The 22,276-nt window shown below is 43.6% G+C and overlaps 1 protein-coding gene across 5 annotated transcripts in view; it reads right to left on the bottom strand.

Annotated features, from left to right (window-relative positions):
- Positions 1-22,276, bottom strand: part of vdrb (vitamin D receptor b) — a 319,754-nt gene that overhangs the window by 49,204 nt on the left and 248,274 nt on the right. For all 5 annotated transcript variants that reach the window (XM_072567382.1, XM_072567385.1, XM_072567383.1 and 2 more), the window contains one exon: positions 16,745-16,913. In XM_072567382.1, the coding sequence (XP_072423483.1) occupies positions 16,745-16,913 (169 nt within the window). The remainder of the gene's footprint in view (positions 1-16,744; positions 16,914-22,276) is intronic.

The raw sequence follows: 22,276 nt of genomic DNA, 5'->3' as shown, positions 1-22,276 counted from the left end.
CGTAGCAGTTGCTGTAAACTGTGACTATTAATAGTCATAAATGTGAACCAGTCGCTCTGTGCCTCCAGCTAACAAGGAAAATTAGCTAGAGAAGTTATGCTGACAAGCAACAAGTCCTGGTAAGCCGAATGGATCTACAAAAAACCCCTGTGGCCACGGTCCACTGAACTGCCTTTCCAATGTTTTCCTCAATCTGTAACAATTGTTTATTTTTGAAAGTCTGCTGAAACATGTACATTGGGAGAGTTTTATAAGTGGATTAGAATTTTAACTGGTGGAGTTATATATCAACTGTTCATAACTGTTTATCTGTATTTAGTGTCATAGTCACAGAGGTGTACAGCACGGAAACAGACCCTTCAGCCCAACTCATCCATGCCAACCAGATATCCTAAATTAATTTGCCAGCATTTGGCCCAAATCCCTCTAATCCCTCCTATTCATATATATATCCTGAGGTTTTTAAAATGTTGTAATTGTACTAGCCTCCACCACTTCCTCTGGCAGTTCATTCCATACACACACTACCCTCTGCATGAAAATGTTGCCCCTTAGGTCCCTTTTAAATGTTTCCCCTCTCACCTTAAACCTCTGCCCTCTAGTTTTGCAGTCCCCAACCCAGGGAAAAGACCTGGTTTATTCATCCTATCCATGCCCTTCATGATTTGATCAGTAAGGTCACCCCTCAGCCTCTGACGCTCCAGGGAAAATATCCCCAGCCTATTCAGCCTCTCCCTGTACCTCAAACCCTCCAATCCTGGCAACATCCTTGTAAATCTTATCTGAACCCGTTCAAGTTTAACAATATCCTTCCTACAGCAGGGAGACAAGAATTGCACACAATACTCCAACAGTGGCCTAGCCGCAAGATGATCTCCCAACTTCTATAGGAGAAAGTGAGGACTGCAGATGCTGGAGATCAGAGCTGAAAATGCGTTGCTGGAAAAGCGCAGCAGGTCAGGCAGCATCCAAGGAACAGGAGAATCGACGTTTCAGGCATGAGCCCTTCTTCAGGAATGAGGAAAGTGTGTCCAGCAGGCTAAGATAAAAGGGAGGGAGGAGGGACTTGGGGGAGGGGCATTGGAAATGCGATAGGTGGAAGGAGGTTAAGGTGAGGGTGATAGGCCGGAGTGGGGGTGGGGGCGGAGAGGTGAGGAAGAAGATTGCAGGTTAGGAAGGTGGTGCTGAGTTTGAGGGTTGGGACTGAGACAAGGTGGGGGGAGGGGAAATGAGGAAACTGGAGAAATCTGAGTTCATCCGTTGTGGTTGCAGGGTTCCAGAGATGAACTCAGATTTCTCCAGTTTCCTCATTTCCCTTGTCTCAGCCCCAACCCTCAAACTCAGTACCACCTTCCTAACCTGCAATCTTCTTCCTGACCTCTCCGCCCCCACCCCCACTCCGGCCTATCACCCTCACCTTAACCTCCTTCCACCTATCGCATTTCCAATGCCCCTCCCCCCTACCTTTTATCTTAGCCTGCTGGACACACTTTCCTCATTCCTGAAGAAGGGCTCATGCCTGAAACGTCGACTCTCCTGCTCCTTGGATGCTGCCTGACCTGCTGCACTTTTCCAGCAACACATTTTCAGCTCCCAACTTCTATACTCAACCACTGACCAATAAAGGAAAGCATACCAAACACCTTATTCACTATCCCATCAACCTACAACTCCACTTTCAAAGAACTATGAACCCGCACTCCACAGTCACATTGTTCAGCAACACTCCCCAGGACTGTACCAGTAAGTGTATAAGTCTTGATTTGCCTTTCTGAACCTCAAATTTATCTAAATTAAACTCCAACTGCCACTCCTCAGCCCATTGGCCCATCTGATCAAGATCCCATTGTACTCTGAGGTAACCTTCTTCACCGTCCACTGCACCTCCAATTTTGGTGTCACCTGCAAACTTATTAACTATATCTCCTATGTTCACATCCAAATCATTTATATAAATGATGAAAAGTAGTTGACCCAGCACCGATCCTTGTGGCACTCCACTGGTCACAGGCCTCCAGTCTGAAAAACAATCCTCCACCACCACCCTCTGTCTTCTACCTTTGAGCCAGTTCTGCATCCAAATGGCTAGTTCTCCCTGTATAACATGTGACTGAACCTTGCTAACCAGTCTACTGTGAGGAACCTTGTTGACCGCCTTACTGAAGTCCATGTAGATTGCATCTACCGTTCTGCCCTCATCAATCCTCTTTGTTACTTCTTCAAAAACTCAATCAAGTTTGTGACACACGATTTCCCACACACAAAGCCACGTTGACTATCCCAATTAGTCCTTGCTTTTCCATATACATGTACATCCTGTCTCTTACAATTCGCTCCAACGGCTTGCCCACCACCAATGTCAGGCTCACCGGTGTATAGTTCCCTGGCTTTTCCTTACCACCTTTCTTAAATAGTGCACCACATTAGCCAACCTCCAGTCTTCTGGTACCTCAAATACATGAACAGGAAAGGTTGAGAAGGATGTGGGCCAAGTGCAGGGAAATGGGGTGAGTGTGGATGGACATTTTGGTCGGCATGGACCAGGTTGTGCTGAAGGGCCTGTTACCATGCTGTAGGACTCTATGCAAGTTGTCTGGCTATTGATACAAATACCTCAGCAAGGGGCTCAGCAATCACTTCCCTAGCTTCCCACAGCGTTCTAGGGTATACCTGATCAGGTCCCAGGAAGTTATCCACTTTTATGCATTTTAAGGTGTCCAGCACCTGCTCCTCTGTAATATAGACACTTTTCAAGATGTCGCTGTTTATTTCCTCAAGTTTATTTCATCTTTTATATCCGTCTTCACAGTAAACACTGATGCAAAATACTCATTTAGGATCTCCACTAGAATTTTTTTTTGTAATACATAACAAATCCTTTTAAGAAAGAAATCTGGTGCTTCACATCTGGAGACATTCAATAAAAACTGAAAGAACTGCGGATGCTGTAAGTCATAGAGTCATAGAGATGTACAGCACGGGAATAGACCCTTCGGTCCAACCTGTCCATGCTGACCCAGATATCCCAATCCAATCTAGTCCCACCTGCCAGCACTTGGCCCCTATCCTTCTAAACCCTTCCTATTCATATACCCATCCAGATGCCTTTTAAATGTTGCAATTCTACTAGCCCCCACCACATCCTCTGGCAGCTCATTCCACACACGTGCCACCCTCTGTGAAAAGATTGCCCCTTAGCTCCCTTTTAGATCTTTCCCCTCTCACCTTAAACCTATGCCCTCTACTTCTGGACTCCTTGACCCCAGGGAAAAGACTTTGTCTATTTATCCTATCCATGCCCCTCATAATTTTGTAAACTTCTATAAGGTCACCCCTCAGCCTCTGACACTCCAGGGAAAACAGCCCCAGCCTGTTCAGCCTCTCCCTATAGCTCAAACCCTCCAACTCTGGCAACATCCTTGTAAATCTTTTCTGAACCCTTTCAAGTTTCACAACATCCTTCCGATAGGAAGGACACCAGAATTGCACACAATATTCCAACAGTGGTCTAACCAATGTCCTGTACAGCCACAACATGACATCCCAACTCCTGTACTCAATACTCTGACCAATAAAGGATAGCATACCAAACGCCTTCTTCACTATCCTATCTACCTGCAACTCCACTTTCAAGGAGCTATGAACCTGAACTTCAAGGTCTCTTTGTTCAGCAACACTCCCTAGGACCTTACCATTAAGTGTATAGGCCCTGCTAAGATTTGCTTTCCCAAAATGCAGCACCTCGCATTTATCTGAATTAAATTCCATCTGCCATTTCTCAGCCCATTGGCCCATCTGATCAAGATCCTGTTGTAATCTGAGGTAACCCTCTTCACTGTCCACTACCCCTCCAATTTTGGTGTAATCTGTAAACTTACTAACTGTACTCTTATGCTCGCATCCAAATCATTTATATAAATGATGAAAAGTAGAGGGCCCAGCACCGATCCTTGTGGCACTCCACTGGTCACAGGCCTCCAGTCTGAAAACCAACCTTCCACCACCACCCTCTGTCTTCTACCTTTGAGCCAGTTCTGTATCCAAATGGCTAGTTCTCCCTGTATTCCATGAGATCTAACCTTGCTAACCAGTCTCCCATGAGGAACCTTGCGGAACGCCTTACTGAAGTCCATAAGTCAGAAACGAAAACAGAAATTGCTGGAAAAGCTCAGCAGGTTTGGCAGCATCTGTGGGAGAGAAATCAGAGTTAACGTTTCGGGTCGAGTGACCCTGTCTCAGAACTGATGGTAGCTAGCAACATGTCAGTGTATATGCAGAATACAGGATCTGGGGGAGGGGGTAAGGAGTAACTGACAGGTATAGAGCCCAAAGGGAGATAAAAATAGTTGGACAGATAAAGGAATAGATAACGATCTGGCTCGGAGGGTGAATAGATATTAATGGGTACTGTTAGTAGCTAACAATGGGTTGTGTGTAATTGCAGACTATGTGATAACAAGGCCTGCTGTGTGGTGGTAGGGGTGAGGACATGGGAGAGCTCAAGCCCGAAAGTGATTTAACTCTAAGGCTGCAGGGTCCTGAGTGGAAAACGAGGTGCTGTTCTTTCAGCTTGCGCTGAGCTTCCCTGGAGCACTGCAGTAAGCCTGAGGCAACTGGAAGCTCAGGGTCTTTTTTGCAGACAGAACGTTCTGTGAAGTGACCACCCAGTCTACACTTTGTTTCCCCAATGTAAAGGAGAGCACATTGTGAGCAGTGAATGCGGTCGACTAGATTGTGGGGAAGTGCAGGTAAAATGCTGCTTCACCTGGAGGGTGTGTTCGGGCCCTTGGATACTGAGGAGGCAGGAGGTAAATGGGAAGGTATTACACCTTCTGCAACTGCAGGAAAAGGTGCCATGAGGCTGTGCAGGGGTGTTGGGAGTGAAGGACAGAGTGGCGCAGTATGTCCCGAAAGGAACAGAGACTACGAGGAGGACCTGGAAAATTAAGTCTCACTCCTTTAAGGTCCTAAGTTGTTCTGCACAGAACCTGTCAATATGAAATCATAGTGCTTGGTGCTTAAGGCACTCTGAAGTAACCCTTTCAGGCTCTTATACAACATTCATACCCCTCATGTTGACCATGGTTGTTTTATTTGTTACGTAGAACTTTGTTCCTTTGGGACATATACTGTATTAAGCCATATCCATGTTTGACCACCTTCCACAGATCGTTTGGACCTTTAGCCAATAATGGTTTTGCCTAATTTGCTGGTGTCCATCTCTCTTTTTCAAAGTTAGAAGGAACAAGAGTGGCCAAAGGCAAGAAAGATCTGAAAGGTTTGAGCCAATGCAGCAAATTCACTGCAGCATGAGGGATAAGAAAATGATTTTTTTTAACTATCTGTGGTGAAATGCAATGCTTCTTGGTCACTTCAAATGGATGGAATTTCAAAAGTACCATGAGATGAATCAGTCAGCTCATTTTTGGACTCTAAATTTAACAGCCACCTAATGTAGCTAGGCTGCTGACTTTTCATATAGAGGACCAGATTAGGAACTCAGGCAAAGGATTCAGTGATACCCAAGAAAGGAGTGAGTGGAGGTAGAGGAGAGGCATAATGTGGGAGAACTTGGAGAGAATCACCTGTGGACAAACAGAAGTGGAAGAAAGCCATTGGAAAGGATTAACTTTCTATTTGTAATTGTTGGTCCAGAAGTGTTTCGTAAACTTGCAATCCAGGCCTAAGAGGAGTAATCTATAAGGAAATGAAGATTTTAAGAAAGAACATTCATCATTTTTATAACGACCTGCATGAGGGCGTAGAAGCGTGGGTTAGTAAATTTGCAGATGACATTAAGGTCGGTGGAGTTGTGGATAGTGACAAAGGATGTTGTAGGTTACAGAGAGACATAGAAAAAACATTTTAAGAAAAAAATGTTGTCTGTTGCCCACATCCTCTCTCATCTCCAGAGGCCTTTCTGCCCAAAACTCCCTCCTACCTCAGTGTTTTTTTTTCTCTCTCACTCTCAGCTCTCTCTCTCTCTCTCTCCCCCACACAGCCAGAGCTGCTTTGGCTGCACAAGATCTGCACACCCTGGCCTCTGTATTCTCCAGATCTGCTCATGGCAGTGCAAGGATCCTAATTCTCTTCCTTCTGTTTTATATTGAAAACAGTTATATTATAACAAGGAGAGGGGTGCGGGGTGGTGACATCATATAATGAGAAAAAGATTCACCTCAGCGCATCATCCCCACAGGCTGCCAGAAACAAATGATTATCTCAATTTGAAAAATACAACTCTAAAAAGGATTAAAAAAAACAAGAGAAGGAAAGCCATGCCAATCGTTCATCGACTCTCTGATGTTCTGTTCTGAACAGAATTGTTCCCAACACTTTTCCTCTTCAACTAGGGGAAAAGATATTTTTGGTTTCAATTTTCCCTTCTTGCTCCTATTGCAGGTTCCCTCCCTCTTCCCCTTGCTGCTCCTCCAATTACAGATTCAGGCTCTTGAGGAACAGCATGGGTGGGAGAGAGGGACCCTGTGATTGGAGGAATTCAGCCTCCGCTTCACTTCTTGCTTCTCCAATCACAGCTCTGCAGTCATGTCCTGTTCTCACAAATGTTTGAACCCCTGTACCTTGGACTAGTCCCAAAGGTTGGAAGATTTTTAAAATGATGAATTTCTGAGATGCCAATTGACCAAACTTTGAATGCAAGAATAAAAGAAGTAGAAGCAGGGGTAAATCATGCAGTGGTTGATTGCGCGTGCTTCACCATCCCATATGATCATGGCCCAACTTCTGCCTCAACTCCACTTTCTTGGCCACTCCCCATGCCCCTCGATTCTATGACAGGATTCTGTCTCTCCCAGCCATATTTATAATCAATGATTGAGTATCCACACCCTCTGAGATAGAGAACTTCAAAGCTTCACAACACTGAGTGAAATAAATTCTCCTCATCTCAGTCCTAAATGATCAACCCCTTATCCTGAGACTGTGTCCCAAGTCTAGGAGTTAGGACTAGATTAAAGCCAGGGCCTCAAAGGTAATGATCTCTGGATTACTCCATGTGCCAATGCTAGTGAGGCTAGGAATTGGCAGATCAGGCAATGTAATATGTGGCTGGGGGAGTGGTGTCGTGACAGAAAAAGAGAGAATGTTTAAAAACAAAGGTTCTTCTGGTGGAGGTGGTAAGATTCAAAAACAAGGTATAAAAACTAGCATAATGACACTTTACCTGAACGCTTGTAGCATTCGAAACAATGCAAATGAGTTGACGGCACAAATCATGGCAAATGGCATGATTTAGTAGCCATTACGGAGTCATGGTTGCAGGGTGGTCACAACTGGGAATTAAATATTCAGGGGTATCAGACTATTCGGAAGGACAGACAGGAAGGAAAGGGAGGTGGTGCAGCTTTGATATTTAACAATGACATCAGGGCGGTGAGAGATGGCACAGGATCTATGCAGCAAACGGCTGCATCAGTATGGGGGGAAATTAGAAATATTAAGGGGAAAAAAGTCAGATAGGCATAGTCTATAGGCCATCAAATAATAAAATCATGGTGGGGCAGGCAATAAACAAAGAAAAGAATGATGCATGTAAAAATGGTATGGCAATTATCATGGGGGATTTTAAGCTACAGTATGATTGGTGAAACTAAGTCAGTCAAGGCAGCCTTGAGAAGGAGTTCACAGAACGTGTCTGCGATAGCCTCCTTGAACATTATGTAAGGGAACCCATGAGGGAGCAGATTTAGGACTGAGTTGAGGAGGAACACCTTCTCCCAAAGGGCTGTGAATCTGTGGAATTCCTTGCCCAATAAAGCAGTTGAGGCTACCTTAACTCAATGTTTTTAAGGCAAAGATAGATAGATTTTTGAACAGTAAAGGAATCAAGGGTTATGGTGAGTGGGAGGTAAGTTCATGAAATGACCAGCCATGATCTTATTGAATGGGGGTGCAGGCTTGAGGGGCTAGATGGCTTACTCCTGCTCCTAGTCCTGATGTTCTTATGTCCTAGATTTCCCAGCTAGGGGGAAGCAATCTCAGTGTCTATGGACTCTTAGTACTGTGTTATGTTGCTCTTTTCAGTCTAACTTTGAATGCAATCGTATTATGCCCACTGTTAAATAAATTGCCTCTTACTGGGAGATGAGGTACTAATTCGGATTAATTGCTCCTTAAGAAGCCTCTGCTCTCAACAATCTGTTCTCTTGTTGGTTCAGCGATTCACTGTCATTTTGGGTCGAATCACTCTGCCTTTCCAATGAAAATTCAAGTCTCCCATTAAAATAACTATGATTTTGCAACAAGGAGTAACAAAGAAGTAACAAAGAGGATTGATGAGGGCAGAGTGGTGGACGTGATCTATCTGGACTTCAGTAAGATCATAAGACATGGGAGTGGAAGTAAGGCCATTCGGCCCATCGAGTCCATTCTACAATCAAGGATAGTAGTGGGAAGTTGTGTGTGGAGTCAGAGGAGATAGGGGAAGCACTAAATGAATATTTTTCAACAGTATTTACTCTAGAAAACGACAATGTTATTGAGGAGATTACTGAGATACAGGCTATTAGAGTAGGTGGGATTGAGGTTCACAAGGAAGAGGTATTAGAAATCCTGCAGAGTGTGAAAATAGATAAGTCCCTTGGACCGGATAGAATTTATCCTAGGATTCTCTGGGAAGCTAGGGACGCGTTTGCCGAGCCTTTGGCATTGATCTTTAAATCGTCATTGTCTACAGGAATAGTGCCAGAAGATCGGAGGATAGCAAATGTGGTTCTCCTGTTCAAGAAGGGAAGTAGAGACAACCCTGGTAATAATAGACCAGTGGCCCTTACTTCAGTTGTTGGTAAAGTGTTGGAAAAGATTATAAGAGATAGGATTTATAATCATCTAGAAAAGAATAATTTGATTAGGGATAGTCAGCATGGTTTTGTGAAGGGTAGGTCGTGCCTCACAAACCTTATTGAGTTCTTTGAGAAGGTGACCAAACAGGTAGATGAGAGTAAACCGGTTGACGTGGTGTATATGGATTTCAGCAAGGCGTTTGATAAGGTTCCCCACAGTTGGCTATTGTACAAAATGCGGAGGAATGGGATTGTGGGAGATATCGCAGTTTGGATCAGTAATTGGCTTGCTGAAAGAAGACAGAGGGTGGTGGTTGATGGGAAATGTTCATCCTGGAGTCCAGTTACCAGTGGTGTACCGCAAGGGTCGGTGTTGGGTCCACTGCTGTTCGTCATTTTTATAAACGACCTGCATGAGGGCGTAGAAGCGTGGGTTAGTAAATTTGCAGACGACATTAAGGTCGGTGGAGATGTGGATAGTGACAAAGGATGTTGTAGGTTACAGAGAGACATAGATAAGCTGCAGAGCTGGGCTGAGAGGTGGCAAATGGAGTTTAATGCGGACAAATGTGAGATGATTCACTTTGGTCAGAGTAACCAGAATGCAAAATACTGGGCTAATGGTATGATTCTTGGTAGTGTAGATGAGCAGAGAGATCTCGGTGTCCAGGTACACAGATCCTTGAATGTTGCCACCCAGGTTGACAGGGTTGTTAAGAAGTCATACAGTGTTTTAGCTTTTATTAATAGAGGGATCGAGTTCCGGAACCATGAGGTTATGCTACAGCTGTACAAAACTCTGGTGCGGCCGCACTTGGAGTACTGTGTACAGTTCTGGTCACCGCATTATAAGACGGATGTGGAAGCTTTGGAAAGGGTGCAGAGGAGATTTACTAGCACGTTGCCTGGTATGGAGGGAAGGTCTTACGAGGAAAGGCTGAGGGACTTGAAGCTGTTTTTGTTAGAGAGAAGAAGGTTGAGAGGTGACTTAATAGAGACATACAAGATAATCAGAGGGTTAGATAGGGTGGACAGGGAGAGCCTTTTTCCAAGTATGGTGACGGTGAGCACGAGGGAACATAGCTTTAAATTGAGGGGTGATAGATATAGGACAGAAGTCAGAGGTAGTTTCTTTACTCAGAGAGTAGTGAGGGTATGGAATGCTTTGCCTGCAACGGTAGTAGATTTGCCAAGTTTAAGTACATTTGAGTCATCATTGGACAAGCATATGGACATACATGCAATAGTGTAGGTTTAAATGGGCTTCAGATTGGTATGACAAGTTGGCGCAACATCAAGGGCTGAAGGGCCTGGACTGCGCTGGAATGTTCTATGTTCTACGTACCATTTAATCATGGCTGATGTCATTTCAACTCCACTTACCCACACTCTCCCCGTAGCCCTTAAATTCTTGATCTCGCAAGGAATTATCAATCTCTACCTTGACGACATTTAACGTCCCGGCCTCCACTACACTCTGTGGCAATGAATTCCACAGGTCTACCACACTCTGGCTGAAGAAATGTCTCCTCATTTCCATTCTAAATTGACCCCCTCTAATTCTAAGGCTGTACCCATGGGTCCTAGTCTCCCCACCGAATGGAAACAACTTCCCAGTGTCTACCCTTTCTAAGCCATGCATTATCTTGTAGGTTTCTATGAGATCTCCCCTCAACCTTCTAAATGCTAATATATACAATCCCAGGATCCTCAGCCGTTCATCATATGTCAGGCCTACCATTCTAGGGATCATCTGTGTGAATCTCCGCTGGACACGCTCCAGTGCCAGTGTGTCCTTCCTGACGTGTGGGGCCCAAAATTGGACACAGTATTCTAAATGGAGCCTAACCAGAGCTTTATAAAGTCTCAGTAGCACATTGTTGCTTTTATATTCCAACCCTCTTGAGATAAATGACAACATTACATTCACTTTCTTAATCACGGACTCAATCTGCAAGTCAACTTTTCGAGAATTCTGAACTAGCAGTCCCAGATCCCTTTGTACTTCAGCTTTGTGAGTTCTCTCACCTTTTAGAAAATAGTCCATGTCTGCATTCTTTTTTCCAAAGTGCAAGACCTCACATTTGCTCACATTAAATTTCATCAGCCATTCCTTGGACCACTCTCCTAAACTGTCTAAATTTTTCTGCAGCCTCCCCACCTCCTCAGAACTATCTGCCTGTCCACCTAACTTCATATCATCAGTGAACTTCGCCAGAATGCCCCCAGTCCCTTCATCCAGATCATTAATATATAAAGTGAACAGCTGCGGCCCCAACACTGAACCCTGCGGGACACCACTTGTCACTGGCTGCCATTCCGAAAAATAACCTTTTATCCCAACTCTTTGCCTTCTGTCAGACAGCCAATCCACAATCCATGCCGGTAGCTCACCTCGAACACCATGGGCCCTCACTTACTCAGCAGCCTCCCGTGAGGCACCTTATCAAAGGCCTTTTGGAAGTCTAGATAGACTACATCCATTGGGTTTCCCTGGTCTAACCTACTTGTTGCCTCTTCAAAGAATTCTAACAGGTTTGTCAGGCATGACCTCCCCTTACTAAATCCATGCTGACTTGTTCTAATCTGACCCTACTCTTCCAAGAATTTAGAAATATCATCCTTAACGATAGATTCTAGAATTTTACCTACAACTGAGGTTAGGCTAATTGGCCTATAATTTTCCATCTTTTGTCTTGATCTTTTCTTGAACAAGGGGGTTACAACAGTGATTTTCTAATCATCTGGGACTTTCCGTGACTCCAGTGACTTTTGAAAGATCACAACCAATGCCTTCGCTATTTCCTCAGCCACTTCTCTCAGAACTCTAGGATCAGAGCCAGTAGATTTATCAATTTTTAGACCTTTTAGCTTTTCTAGCACTTTCTCTTTAGTAATGGCCACCATACTCAACTCAGCCCCCTGACTCTCCTTAATTGTTGGGATATTACTCCTTTCTCCCACTGTGAAGCCTGACACAAAGTACTTATTACGTTCTTCAGCTATTTCCTTATCTCCCATCACTAGCCTTCCAACATCAACTTGGAGTGGCCCAATGTCTACTTTTGCCTCTCGTTTGTTTCTTATGTATTGAAAGAAACTTTTACTATCATTTCCAATATTACTGGCAAGCCTACTTGATCCTCTCTCTCTTTGTTATCCTCTGTTTTTGTAGTCTTCCCAATCTTCTGATTTCCCAGTGCTCTTGGCCACTTTACAGGCTCTCTCTTTCTCTTTGGCACATTTCCTGACTTCCTTTGTCATCCATGGTTGTCGAATTCCTCCCCCCTCCACCCCAGATAATCTTTCTTTTCTTTGGGATGAAACTCTGTACTGTGACCTCAATTACACCCAGAAACTCCTGCCATTGTTGCTCTACTGTCTTCCCCGTTAGGCTCTGCTTCCAGTCGATTTTTGTCAGTTCCTCTCTCATGCCCCTGTAATTACCTTTATTTAACTGTAACACCATTACATCCAATTTTGCCTTCTCTCTTTCAAACTGCTGACTGAACTCTACCATATTATGATCGCTGCCTCCTAAGTGTTCCCTTACTTGAAGATCGTTTATAAAGTTTGGCTCTTTACATAAAACTAAATCCAGAATAGCCTGCTCCCTTGTGGGCTCCATCACAAGCTGCTCCAAAAAGCTATCCTGTAAGCATTCCATGAATTCCCTTTCTTTGGATCCACCAGAACATTATTTACCCAGTCCACCTGCACATTGAAGTCTCCCATGATCACCGTGACCTTACCTTTCTGATATGCCCTAACTATTTCCTGGTCTATCTTGTGCCTCTGGTCCTGACCACTGTTAGGTGGTCTGTACAAAACTCCCATTATGTTTTTTTTTGCTTTTGTGGTTCCTCAACTCCACCCACACAGACTCCACATATCTGACCCTATGTCATTCAGTGCCATAGATTTAATTACATTCTTAACGAACAAGCCAACCCTGCCCCTTTAAGACGTTTGACAAGGTTTCCCATGGTTAGCAAGGTTAGATCACATGGAATACAGGGAGAATTAGCCATTTGGATACAGAACTGGCTCAAAGGTGGTAGTGAAGGGCTGCTTTTCAGACTGTGACCAGTGGAGTGCCACAAGGATCGGTGCTGGGTCCTCTACTTTTCATCATTTACATAAATGATTTGGATGCGAGCATAAGAGGTACAGTTAGTAAGTTTGCAGATGACACCAAAATTGGAGGGGTAGTGGACAGTGAAGAAGGTTACCTCAGATTACAACAGGATCTGGACCGGATGGGCCAGGGACCGAGGAGTGCCAGATAGACTAATCTAGATAAATGTGAGGTACTATATTTTGCAAAGGCAACTCAGGGCAGGATTTATACACTTAATGGTAAGGTCCTCAGGAATGTGGCTGAACAAAAAGACCTTGGGAGTGGAGTCTTAGATAGATAGGACAGTGAAGAAGGCATTCAGTATGCTTTCCTTTATTGGACAGAGCATTGAGTATAGGGGTTGGAAGGTCATGCTGTGGCTGTACGGGACATTGATTAGGCCACTTTTGGAATATTGTGTGCAGTTTTGGAATCCCTGCTATAGGAAGGATGTTATGAAACTTGAAAGGGTTCAGGAAAGATTTACAAGGATGTTGCCAGGATTGAAGGGCTTGAGCTGTTTCCCTGGAGGGTTGGAGGCTGAGAGGTTTATCAAATCATGAGGGGCATGGATAGGGTAAATAGACAAGGCCTTTTCCCTGGGGTGGGGGAGTCCAGAACTAGAGGGCATAGGTTTAGGGTGAGAGGGAACAGATTTAAAAAGGGACCTAAGGGACAACTTTTTCATGCAAAGGGTGGTGCGAGTATGGAATGAGCTGCCAGAGGAAGTGGTGGAGGCTGGTACAATTACAACATTTGAAAGGCATCTGGATAAGTATATGAATAGGAAGGGTTTGGAGGGATATGGGCCAAGTGGTGGTAATTAGGACTAGATTAATTTAGGATATCCGGTTGGCATGGACGAGTTGGACCGAAGGATCTGTTTCCATGCTGTACGGACTCTATGACTCTAAGTCTTAAAATCAAGATAGACATAGATAAGGTGAATATGATTGCATGAGGTAGGGGAGTTCAAAACTAGAGGGCATATTTTTAAGGTGAGAAGGGAATGATTTAAAAGGGATTTGAGGGGCAACTTTTTCCACACAGAGGTGGTTCGTATATGGAATGAATTGCCAGTTTTCACGGTGTTATACAGGAACTTTCAAAAATTGATTGGAGGAGGCTATTTGCAGGTAAAAGGATGGTTGGGAAGTGGGAGGCCTTTAAGAACGAGATAACGAGAGTTCAGAGACAATATGGTCCTGTTGGTGTGAAGGGCAGGGTTGGTCAGTGTAGGGAATGCTGGATGACTCGAGAAATTTAGGCTCTGGTCAAGAAAAAGGAGGCATGTATTAGGTGGGATAGAGTGAATCCCTAGAAGAGTATAAGCACAGTCGGAGTATACTTAAGAGGGGAAATCAGGAGGCAAAAAATGGACATGAGATAGCTTTGGCAAATAGAGTTAAAGAGTATCCAAAGAGACTCAATAAATACATTAAGTGCAAGAGAGTAACTAGGGAGAGAATTGGGCACTCTAAGGATCAACATGGTCATGTGTGGAACCACAAAAGATGCGCGAGATACAAAAGAAAATATTTTGCGTCTGTATTTACTGTGGAGAAGGACATGGAAGCTAGGGAACTTGGTGAAATAAATAATGTCTTCAAAAGTATTCATATTACCGAAGAGAAGATGCTGGTAGTCTTCAAATACATAAAGGAAGATAAATCCCTGTGATCTGATCAGGTGTTTCCTGGAACTTTGTGGGAAGCTAGGGAAGAGATTGCTGGGCCCCTTGCTGAGATATTTGTATCATTGATAGGTGAGGTGCTGGAAGTCTGGAGGTTGGCTAATGTAGTGCCATTTTTTAAGAAAGGTTGTAAGAAAAAACCAGAGAACTATCGACCAGTGAGCCTTACGTCAGTAGTGGGTAAGTTGTTGGAGGGAACCTGAGGGACAGGATTTACATGTATTTGGAAAGGCAAGGACTGATTAGAGATAGTCAGCTTGGCTCTCTGGGTGGGAAATCATTACTCAATAACTTGAGTTTTCTGAAAAGGTGACCAAGAAGATTGATGAAGGCAGAGCTGTAGATGTTGTCTAGATGGACTTCAGCAAAGTGGTCAATAAGGTTCTGCATGGTTGACTGGTTAGTAAGCTTCGATAACACGGGATCGAGGGGAGCTAGCCAATTGGACACAAAAATTGACAGGAAGGTAGAAGACAGGATGGTAGTGGAGGGTTGTTTTTCAGACTGGAGGCCTGTCACCAGTCGTGTACACAAGGATCAGTGCTGGGTCCACTGCTTTTCGTCATTTATATAAATGATTTGAATGTGAACATAAGAGGTACAGTTAGTAAGTTTTCAGGTGACACCGAAATAAGTGGTGTAGTGGACGGTGAAGAAGATTATCTCAGAGTACAACAGAACCTTGATCAGATGGGCCAATGGGCCCAAGGAGTGGCAGATGAAGTTTGATTTAGATAAATGTGAGGGGCTGCATTTTGGAAAGGCAAATTATGACAGGACTTATACACTTAATGGTAAGGTCCTGGAGAGTGTTGCTGAACAAAGAGACCTTGGAGTGTATGTTCATAGCTCCTTGAAAGTGGAGTCGCAGGTAGACAGGATAGTGAAGGCGGCGTTTGGCACGCTTGTTTCATTGGTAATAACATTGAGTATATTGTTGTAGAGGATATCAGTGAGGCCACGTTTGGAATACTGTGTACAATTCTGGTCAAACTTCCATAGGAAGGATGTTGTTAAACTTGAAAGGGTGCAGAAGAGATTTACAAGAATGTTGCTGGGATTGGAGGGTTTGTTGCTGGGACTGGAGGGAGGGACTAAGTAGGCTGGGATTTTTTTCTCTGGAGCATGGGAGACTGAAGGATGACCTTAGAGAGGTTTATAAAATGATGAGGGGCATGGATAGGGTAAATTGACAAGGTCTTTTTCCTAGGGTGGGGGAGTTCAAAAATAGAGAGCATAGGTTTAGGGTGAGAGGAGAAAGACTGAAAAAAGATTGACGGGTAACTTTTTCATGCAGAAGGTGATGCATGTATGCAACGAGCTGCCAGAGGAAGTGATGGATGCAGGTACAATTACGACATTAAAAAGCAACTGACAGGTATATGAACAGGAAAGGTTTAGAATGATATGGATCAAATGCTGGAAAATGCGACCTAGTCAGAGCGGGAGGTTTGGTTGGCACAGATGAGTTTAACCGATGGCTCTGTTTCCGTGCTGTATGACTTGCTGACTATGACTCTAGCCAGAGGAAGTGGTCGATGCAGGTACAACATTTAAAAGACATTTGGACAGATACGTGAATAGCAAAGGCTGAGAGAGCTATGGGCCAAATGTAGGCAAGTAGGGCTAGTTTAGTTTGGGAAACTTGGTTGGCATGGACCATTTGGACCAAAGGGTCTGTTTTCCCCACTGTATGACTCGATAAGCCTCTTCAACTTCCAAATTAAAATTCATAATATAGATTAGAGCAAAAAATATATGGTTGGTAAAAAACTATTACACATTTGCACTTTGGATAGTATAACTACACAGAACAGCTTTATTTAACAAACAAGATCCTGACAACAGTAATTTTGTGGCAGAAATGAATCAGCATGCAAATTTGTCCGTGGTACAAACTCAACCTAACTTAGTGGAAATAAAAATACTGACTTTGCTGTTTATATGCTCTAATGTACATATTTTGTGGGCTTCAGTTGCTAGAAAACTAGACAAGTTGAAATCAAACATTCTTATACAGACAGTGGCTGCAATAGCTCTCCTTGGTCCCTTGCCCTCAGATCTAAAATTCACAGTTAACGTTTACTGTAGTCATGAACTTTACAAAACATCTTTGGGGAAAATAAATACCTGAATCCAGGGATGGCCTTTGCAAAGTAAACTACTTTCTGTATGCTGTAAGAGACCAGATCAGCCAGATGAGGCAGCATAGGTAGTTTTTCACTCCTCATGGGACTGTTGGTGCCATCTTGAATCATCCCAAAGATGGAGAAATCCAATTTTGGTAACTCCGACATATCTGTGCAAATCATAGAATAAAATCCAATGTGATCATTGTCCTTGGTGATTATTTGCAACAGCCCTGATATCTATCTGAAATACAGTGAACAGCCCACCTAAAATACACAGTTGACAGCAATTATTGATGAAAGTAGAAGAGCTAAATTTGTTGTCTGAAGGCATTGTTTTTGGTGTCCACGAGAAACTCCATTCTCTGACTATGGTCTTCATCCCTGGAACCTGCATGATCGTGAAGCAGACCACCTGGAACCTTGGTGTTGTGTTTGACTCTGAGATGAGTTTCTGACATATGCACAACATAACCAAGCTTGCCAACTTCCACTTCTCAAACATACAAGCAAACAGTGGGAGGTGAGTGAAGAAGGGATGGAAAACCTCCATATTAACTGGAGGTTTGAAGACAGAGGGCATAATTCTTGTCAAGTAATGTTTGAGAGCTGAAATGATGAGGAAGGTGTCAACTTCAGATGAAATGTTAAACTAAGTTCCATTCTGTTCTAGTGGATCAGATGTATGTCAAAATTCTCTTGAAGATGAGAAAGGTACCCCAGTATTGTTGACTGGGAGTAAGGTGGAGACTGAGAGATTAATAGAGCTTTTTAATCAACCTGGTCAGAGGTGTCTGGAGCGAGTGGGACTTGAACCTGGGCATCCTGGCCCAGAAGTAAGGACACTACCACTGCACCACAAGACAGCTCTATCCCCTTCTTACCCCATCTTCTGTGCAAGAAACCTTTGTTGTTAAACAAACTCTGCAGCCTGTGTGACCAAGTTTCAATGAATGATCACACATTAACTAAAATAAAATCTATCAAGTCAGCTTTCATTCTAGGGTCTGACTTGTCCAGTAGGAGCAACATCCTTGCAGGAGGGTTTGCTAGTGCTGTTGGGTAGTTAAACAAGTTTGGCAGGCAAAGGGGGACACCATGCGCTAGTTGAATAGTGATTGAGTGTATCTTACAAAAAGAACCTAGGCAGACGGAATTCAGACAAGTTGAGTCTCAAGGGAGTAAGGGGCGTCTGAATGGCCTGGACTTTAATGCTCGGAGTATTATTTGTAATAGGTTAAGGGTGTGGATTGTCACGTGGAATTCTGAGGTTGTTGCCATCACAGAGATATGGTTGAGGGAGGGACAGGACTGGCAATTCAGCATTCCAGGGAATAGGGTCTTCAGGCAAGTTAGAGGAGGGTGTAAAAGAGGAGATGGTGTCACATTACTAATTAAGGAGCCAGTTGCTGGAGTAAGGTTGGATGATATCTTGGAAGAGTCATCAAATGAGGCTTTATGGGTAGCACTTAGCAATAAAAAGTGGACAGTCACACTGTTTGGAATATATTATAGGTCCCAAACAGTCAGCAGGCAAGAGAGGAGCAGATATGTAGACAATTCACTGAGATGTGCAAAAACAATAACAGGGTAATTATGTCAGGCAATTTCAACTTCCCCAATATTATCTGTGATAATCCTAGTAAAAAGAGTTTAGAGGGGGCAGACTTCTTGAAATGTGTTTTTTATCAGAGAGATTGTCTAACAAGTGCAGATCCAATTCTAGGGAATGAAGCCGGACAGGTATTTGAGGTAGCAATGGGGAAACATTGTAGCGCAAGTGACAACACCGTAATTTTCAGTTTATTGTGGGAAAGGAGAAAGATGGTGCCCAAAAATTGGATTGAGGGAAAGCAGATTTTATGAAAACAAGGCAGGATCTGGCCAAGGTAAACTTGTGGGTAAATCTACAGCAAAACAGTGGGGGGTGTTCAGAAAGGAAATAGGGGAAGAGTACAGGCCCAACATGTTCACTTTAGGGTGAAATATACGAGCAACAAGCCCAGAGAATCCTGGATGGCTAGGAATATTCCAGACTGGATAGGAAGGAAAAAAGAGAGGTGCATAACAGGTACAAAGTGAGCAAACCAATGGAGGCCCGAGTGGAGTGTAAAAATTCCAGTGGGGAGCTCAAGAAAGCAATTTGGAGAAAAAAAAAGAGGGATATGAGAAAACACCGGTGGGCGAGATTAGGGAGAATCCCAAAGTCTTCTCGAAGTATATTAGGGGGACAAGGATAACCAGGGAAAGAGAAGGGGCCATTAGGAACCAAGGGGAAAATCTCTGCTTGAAGCCAGAGGACATTGGCAGAGTATTAAATGAATACTTCACATCTGTCTTCAACCAGCAGGAGAACATAGGTACAAAATTCAGAAAGAATTTGGATTGATATAAGACATGAGGAGGTATTAGAGATTTTGGCAGACTTAAAAGTTGTCAAATGCCTAGGTCCAGATGAGCTGTATTCCAGGATGTTGTAGAAATCGAGGGAGGAAATGTAAGTGGCCCTGACTCAAATTTTTAAATCCTCTCTGGCCACAGGGGATGTGCCAGAGGATTGAAGGGCAGCTAATGTGGTTCCACTTTTCAAGAAAGATGTTAACGATCAACCAAGGAATTACAGACCACTGAGTCTCATGTCAGTGTTAGGGAAACTAGTGGAGAAAATTTGCAAGGAGAAAATTACTCTCCACCGGGACAGGCAAGTTTTGATCAGCATAATCAGCACGGCTTTATCAGAGGTAGGTCATGTCTAATAAATCTAGTTGAAATTTTCAGAGGTGACCAAATGTGTATATGAGGGTTGTGCAGTTTTGTTTGGTATAGTTTATATGGCTTTCAGCAAAGTCTTTGACAAGGTTCCATATGGGAAACTATTAAAGAAGGTAAAAGCACATGGGACCAAGGTAACTTGGCAACTTGGATCCAAAACTGTCTAAGTGATAGGAAACAGAGGGTTATGGTAAAATGCTGTCTGTGTGATTAGATTAGATTAGATTACTTACAGTGTGGAAACAGGCCCTTCGGCCCAACAAGTCCACACCGCCCCGCCGAAGCGTACCCACCCATACCCCTACATCTACATCAACATCAACCCCTTACCTAACACTACGGGCAATTTAGTATGGCCAATTCACCTGACCTGCACATCTTTGGACTGTGGGAGGAAACCGGAGCACCCGGAGGAAACCCACGCAGACACGGGGAGAATGTGCAAACTCCACACAGTCAGTCGCCTGAGGCGGGAATTGAACCCGGGTCTCCGGCGCTGTGAGGCAGCAGTGCTAACCACTGTGCCACCGTGCCGTCCACATGACTGGTGTGCAATGGCATATTATAGGGATCAGTACTGGGTCCCTTATTGTTTGTGTTATTCATAAATAATGGGGGTGAAAACGTGGGCGGTGGCATGATAAGTTTGCAGATAACACAAAGATTAACTGGGTGGTTGACAGTGAGGAGGAAGCTGTTAGGTTACAGAAGGATAGAGGTGGGTTGGTCAGATGGGTAGATCAGTGACAGGTGGAATCAAGTGAATCCCTTGAGGAATATAAGGGTTCAGGTTTTAGGTTTGCTCGCTGAGATGGCAGGTTTGTTTTCTACAATCAATGTAAGGGTTTTAGGAGTACACTTAAGAGGGAAATTAGGAAGGCAAAAACGAGACACAAGATAGAGTAAAGGAGAATCCAGAGAGATTCTACAAATATATTAAGGGTGAAAGAGTAACTAGGGAGAGGATGGGGTCCCTTTAAGACCAACGTGGCTGTCCTTGTGTGAAACCACAGGAGATGGGTGAGAAACAAATATTTCCCATCAATTTTTATTGTGGAGAAAGACATGGAAACTAGGGAACTCAGGGCAACAATCAGTGATGTCTTGAAAAGACTCTACATTACCAAAGAGGAGGTGCTCGAGGTCTTAAAATGCATTGGGATGATGCTGTTACTTTAAAAAGGTTATAGTGTCCTGGATTTCTTTTGAAGAAAGGTTGTAAAGGCAGAGGTGCCAAAGTGTATACTGGAGATGGCCTAAGTCAACAATCAGAGGAGGCCTTTAAGACATTCTTAAAACAATTGTAACAATGGAAGGTGAGTGGCTAGTTCTCCCAGATCAGGCTTTCTAGTTTTTTAGCGGTTGCAGTAGAAACTGTTTGGGTGCTAGAAGGGTTGCAAGCTTCAGTGAATGATTCCTAACAGTGACTTTCTCTGAAATTTCTCTTGACGTGTTCCCTGCTGGATTGGAGGACTGTATGAAGAATCTGTGTCTGAATTAACCTTTTTGCCAAGAGGTGTGTATATGGGATGTTACTATATTGGAAATTAGTAAAAGGTACTACATCTATTGTTTGGTTAAGTTTTACACTAGTAAGTTATTCTAAATTCCTCTTTTTTTTGTATTTTAACTACAGTATTTAAATAAATTGTCTTTTGCTTAACGTTGAGTAGTTTGACCAGCTGAATCACACTTTGCATCTACCTTTAAAGTAAGATAAAGTTCGGATCTAGGCTACATTCTTAAACAATTGCGAGGGGGTCTGGTCTGGTCCATAACAGCATAAAAGTAGAAAAATTCCCTGGACCTGATCAAGTGTATCCCAGGACATTGTGGGGAGCTGGGGAAGAAATTGGTGGGCCCCTAGCAGAGACATTTGTATCATTGATAGCTATGGGTGAGGTGCCAGAAGACTGGAGGGTGGTTAATGTTGCACTATGATTTAAGAACGCTACAAGGAAGAGTGAGGGAACTACAGACCAGTGAACCTAAGTTGTTGTTGGAGGGTACGTTGTTGGAGGGGATTCTGAGCAACAGGATTTACATTCATTTGGAAAGGCAAGGAATGAAAGTGGCATCACGAGTAGACAAGGTGGTAAAGAAGGTGTTTGGCATGCTTGCCTTCATCGATCAGAGCACGGAGTACAGGAATCAGACGTCATGTTACAGCTGTACAAGATATCATAAGGCCACATTTGGAGCACCATGTACAATTCTGGTCACCCTGCTAGAGGATGGATGTTATTAAACTAGAAATGGTGCAAAAACAGATTCACAAGGATGTTAGTGAGAGTGGAATGTTTGAGTTATAAGGAGAAGCTGGATAGGCTGGGACTTTTTTTCACTGGAGCACAGGAGACTGAGGGGTGATCATATAGAGATTTTTAAAATCATAAGGAGGTGAATAGTCAAAGTATTTTCCCAGGGTAGGGGAGTCCAAAACGAAAGGGTAGAGGTTTAAGGTGAGAGGGGAAAAATTTTTAAGGGATCCACGGGGCAATATTTTTCATAAAGAGGGTGGTGCATGTATGGAACGAGCTGCCAGAAGAAGTGGTAGAAGTGGTTACAATTGCAACATTTGGAAGACATTTGGACAGGTACACAGATAGGAAAGGTTTAGAGGGATAAGGGCCAAATACAGGGAAATGGGACTAGTTCAGTTGAGGGAACTTGGTCGGTATGGACGATTTGGGCCGAAGTGTCTGTTTTCAGTATGTATGAGTGTATGACAAGGGAGTACTCAAAGAATGGCAATGTAGTG

This window comes from Chiloscyllium punctatum, chromosome X, assembly GCF_047496795.1.
Source record: "Chiloscyllium punctatum isolate Juve2018m chromosome X, sChiPun1.3, whole genome shotgun sequence".
Taxonomy (NCBI): Eukaryota; Metazoa; Chordata; class Chondrichthyes; order Orectolobiformes; family Hemiscylliidae; genus Chiloscyllium; species Chiloscyllium punctatum.
The sequence above is the reverse complement of the archived record's forward strand: the minus strand, read 5'-3'. Positions and strand labels throughout refer to the sequence as shown.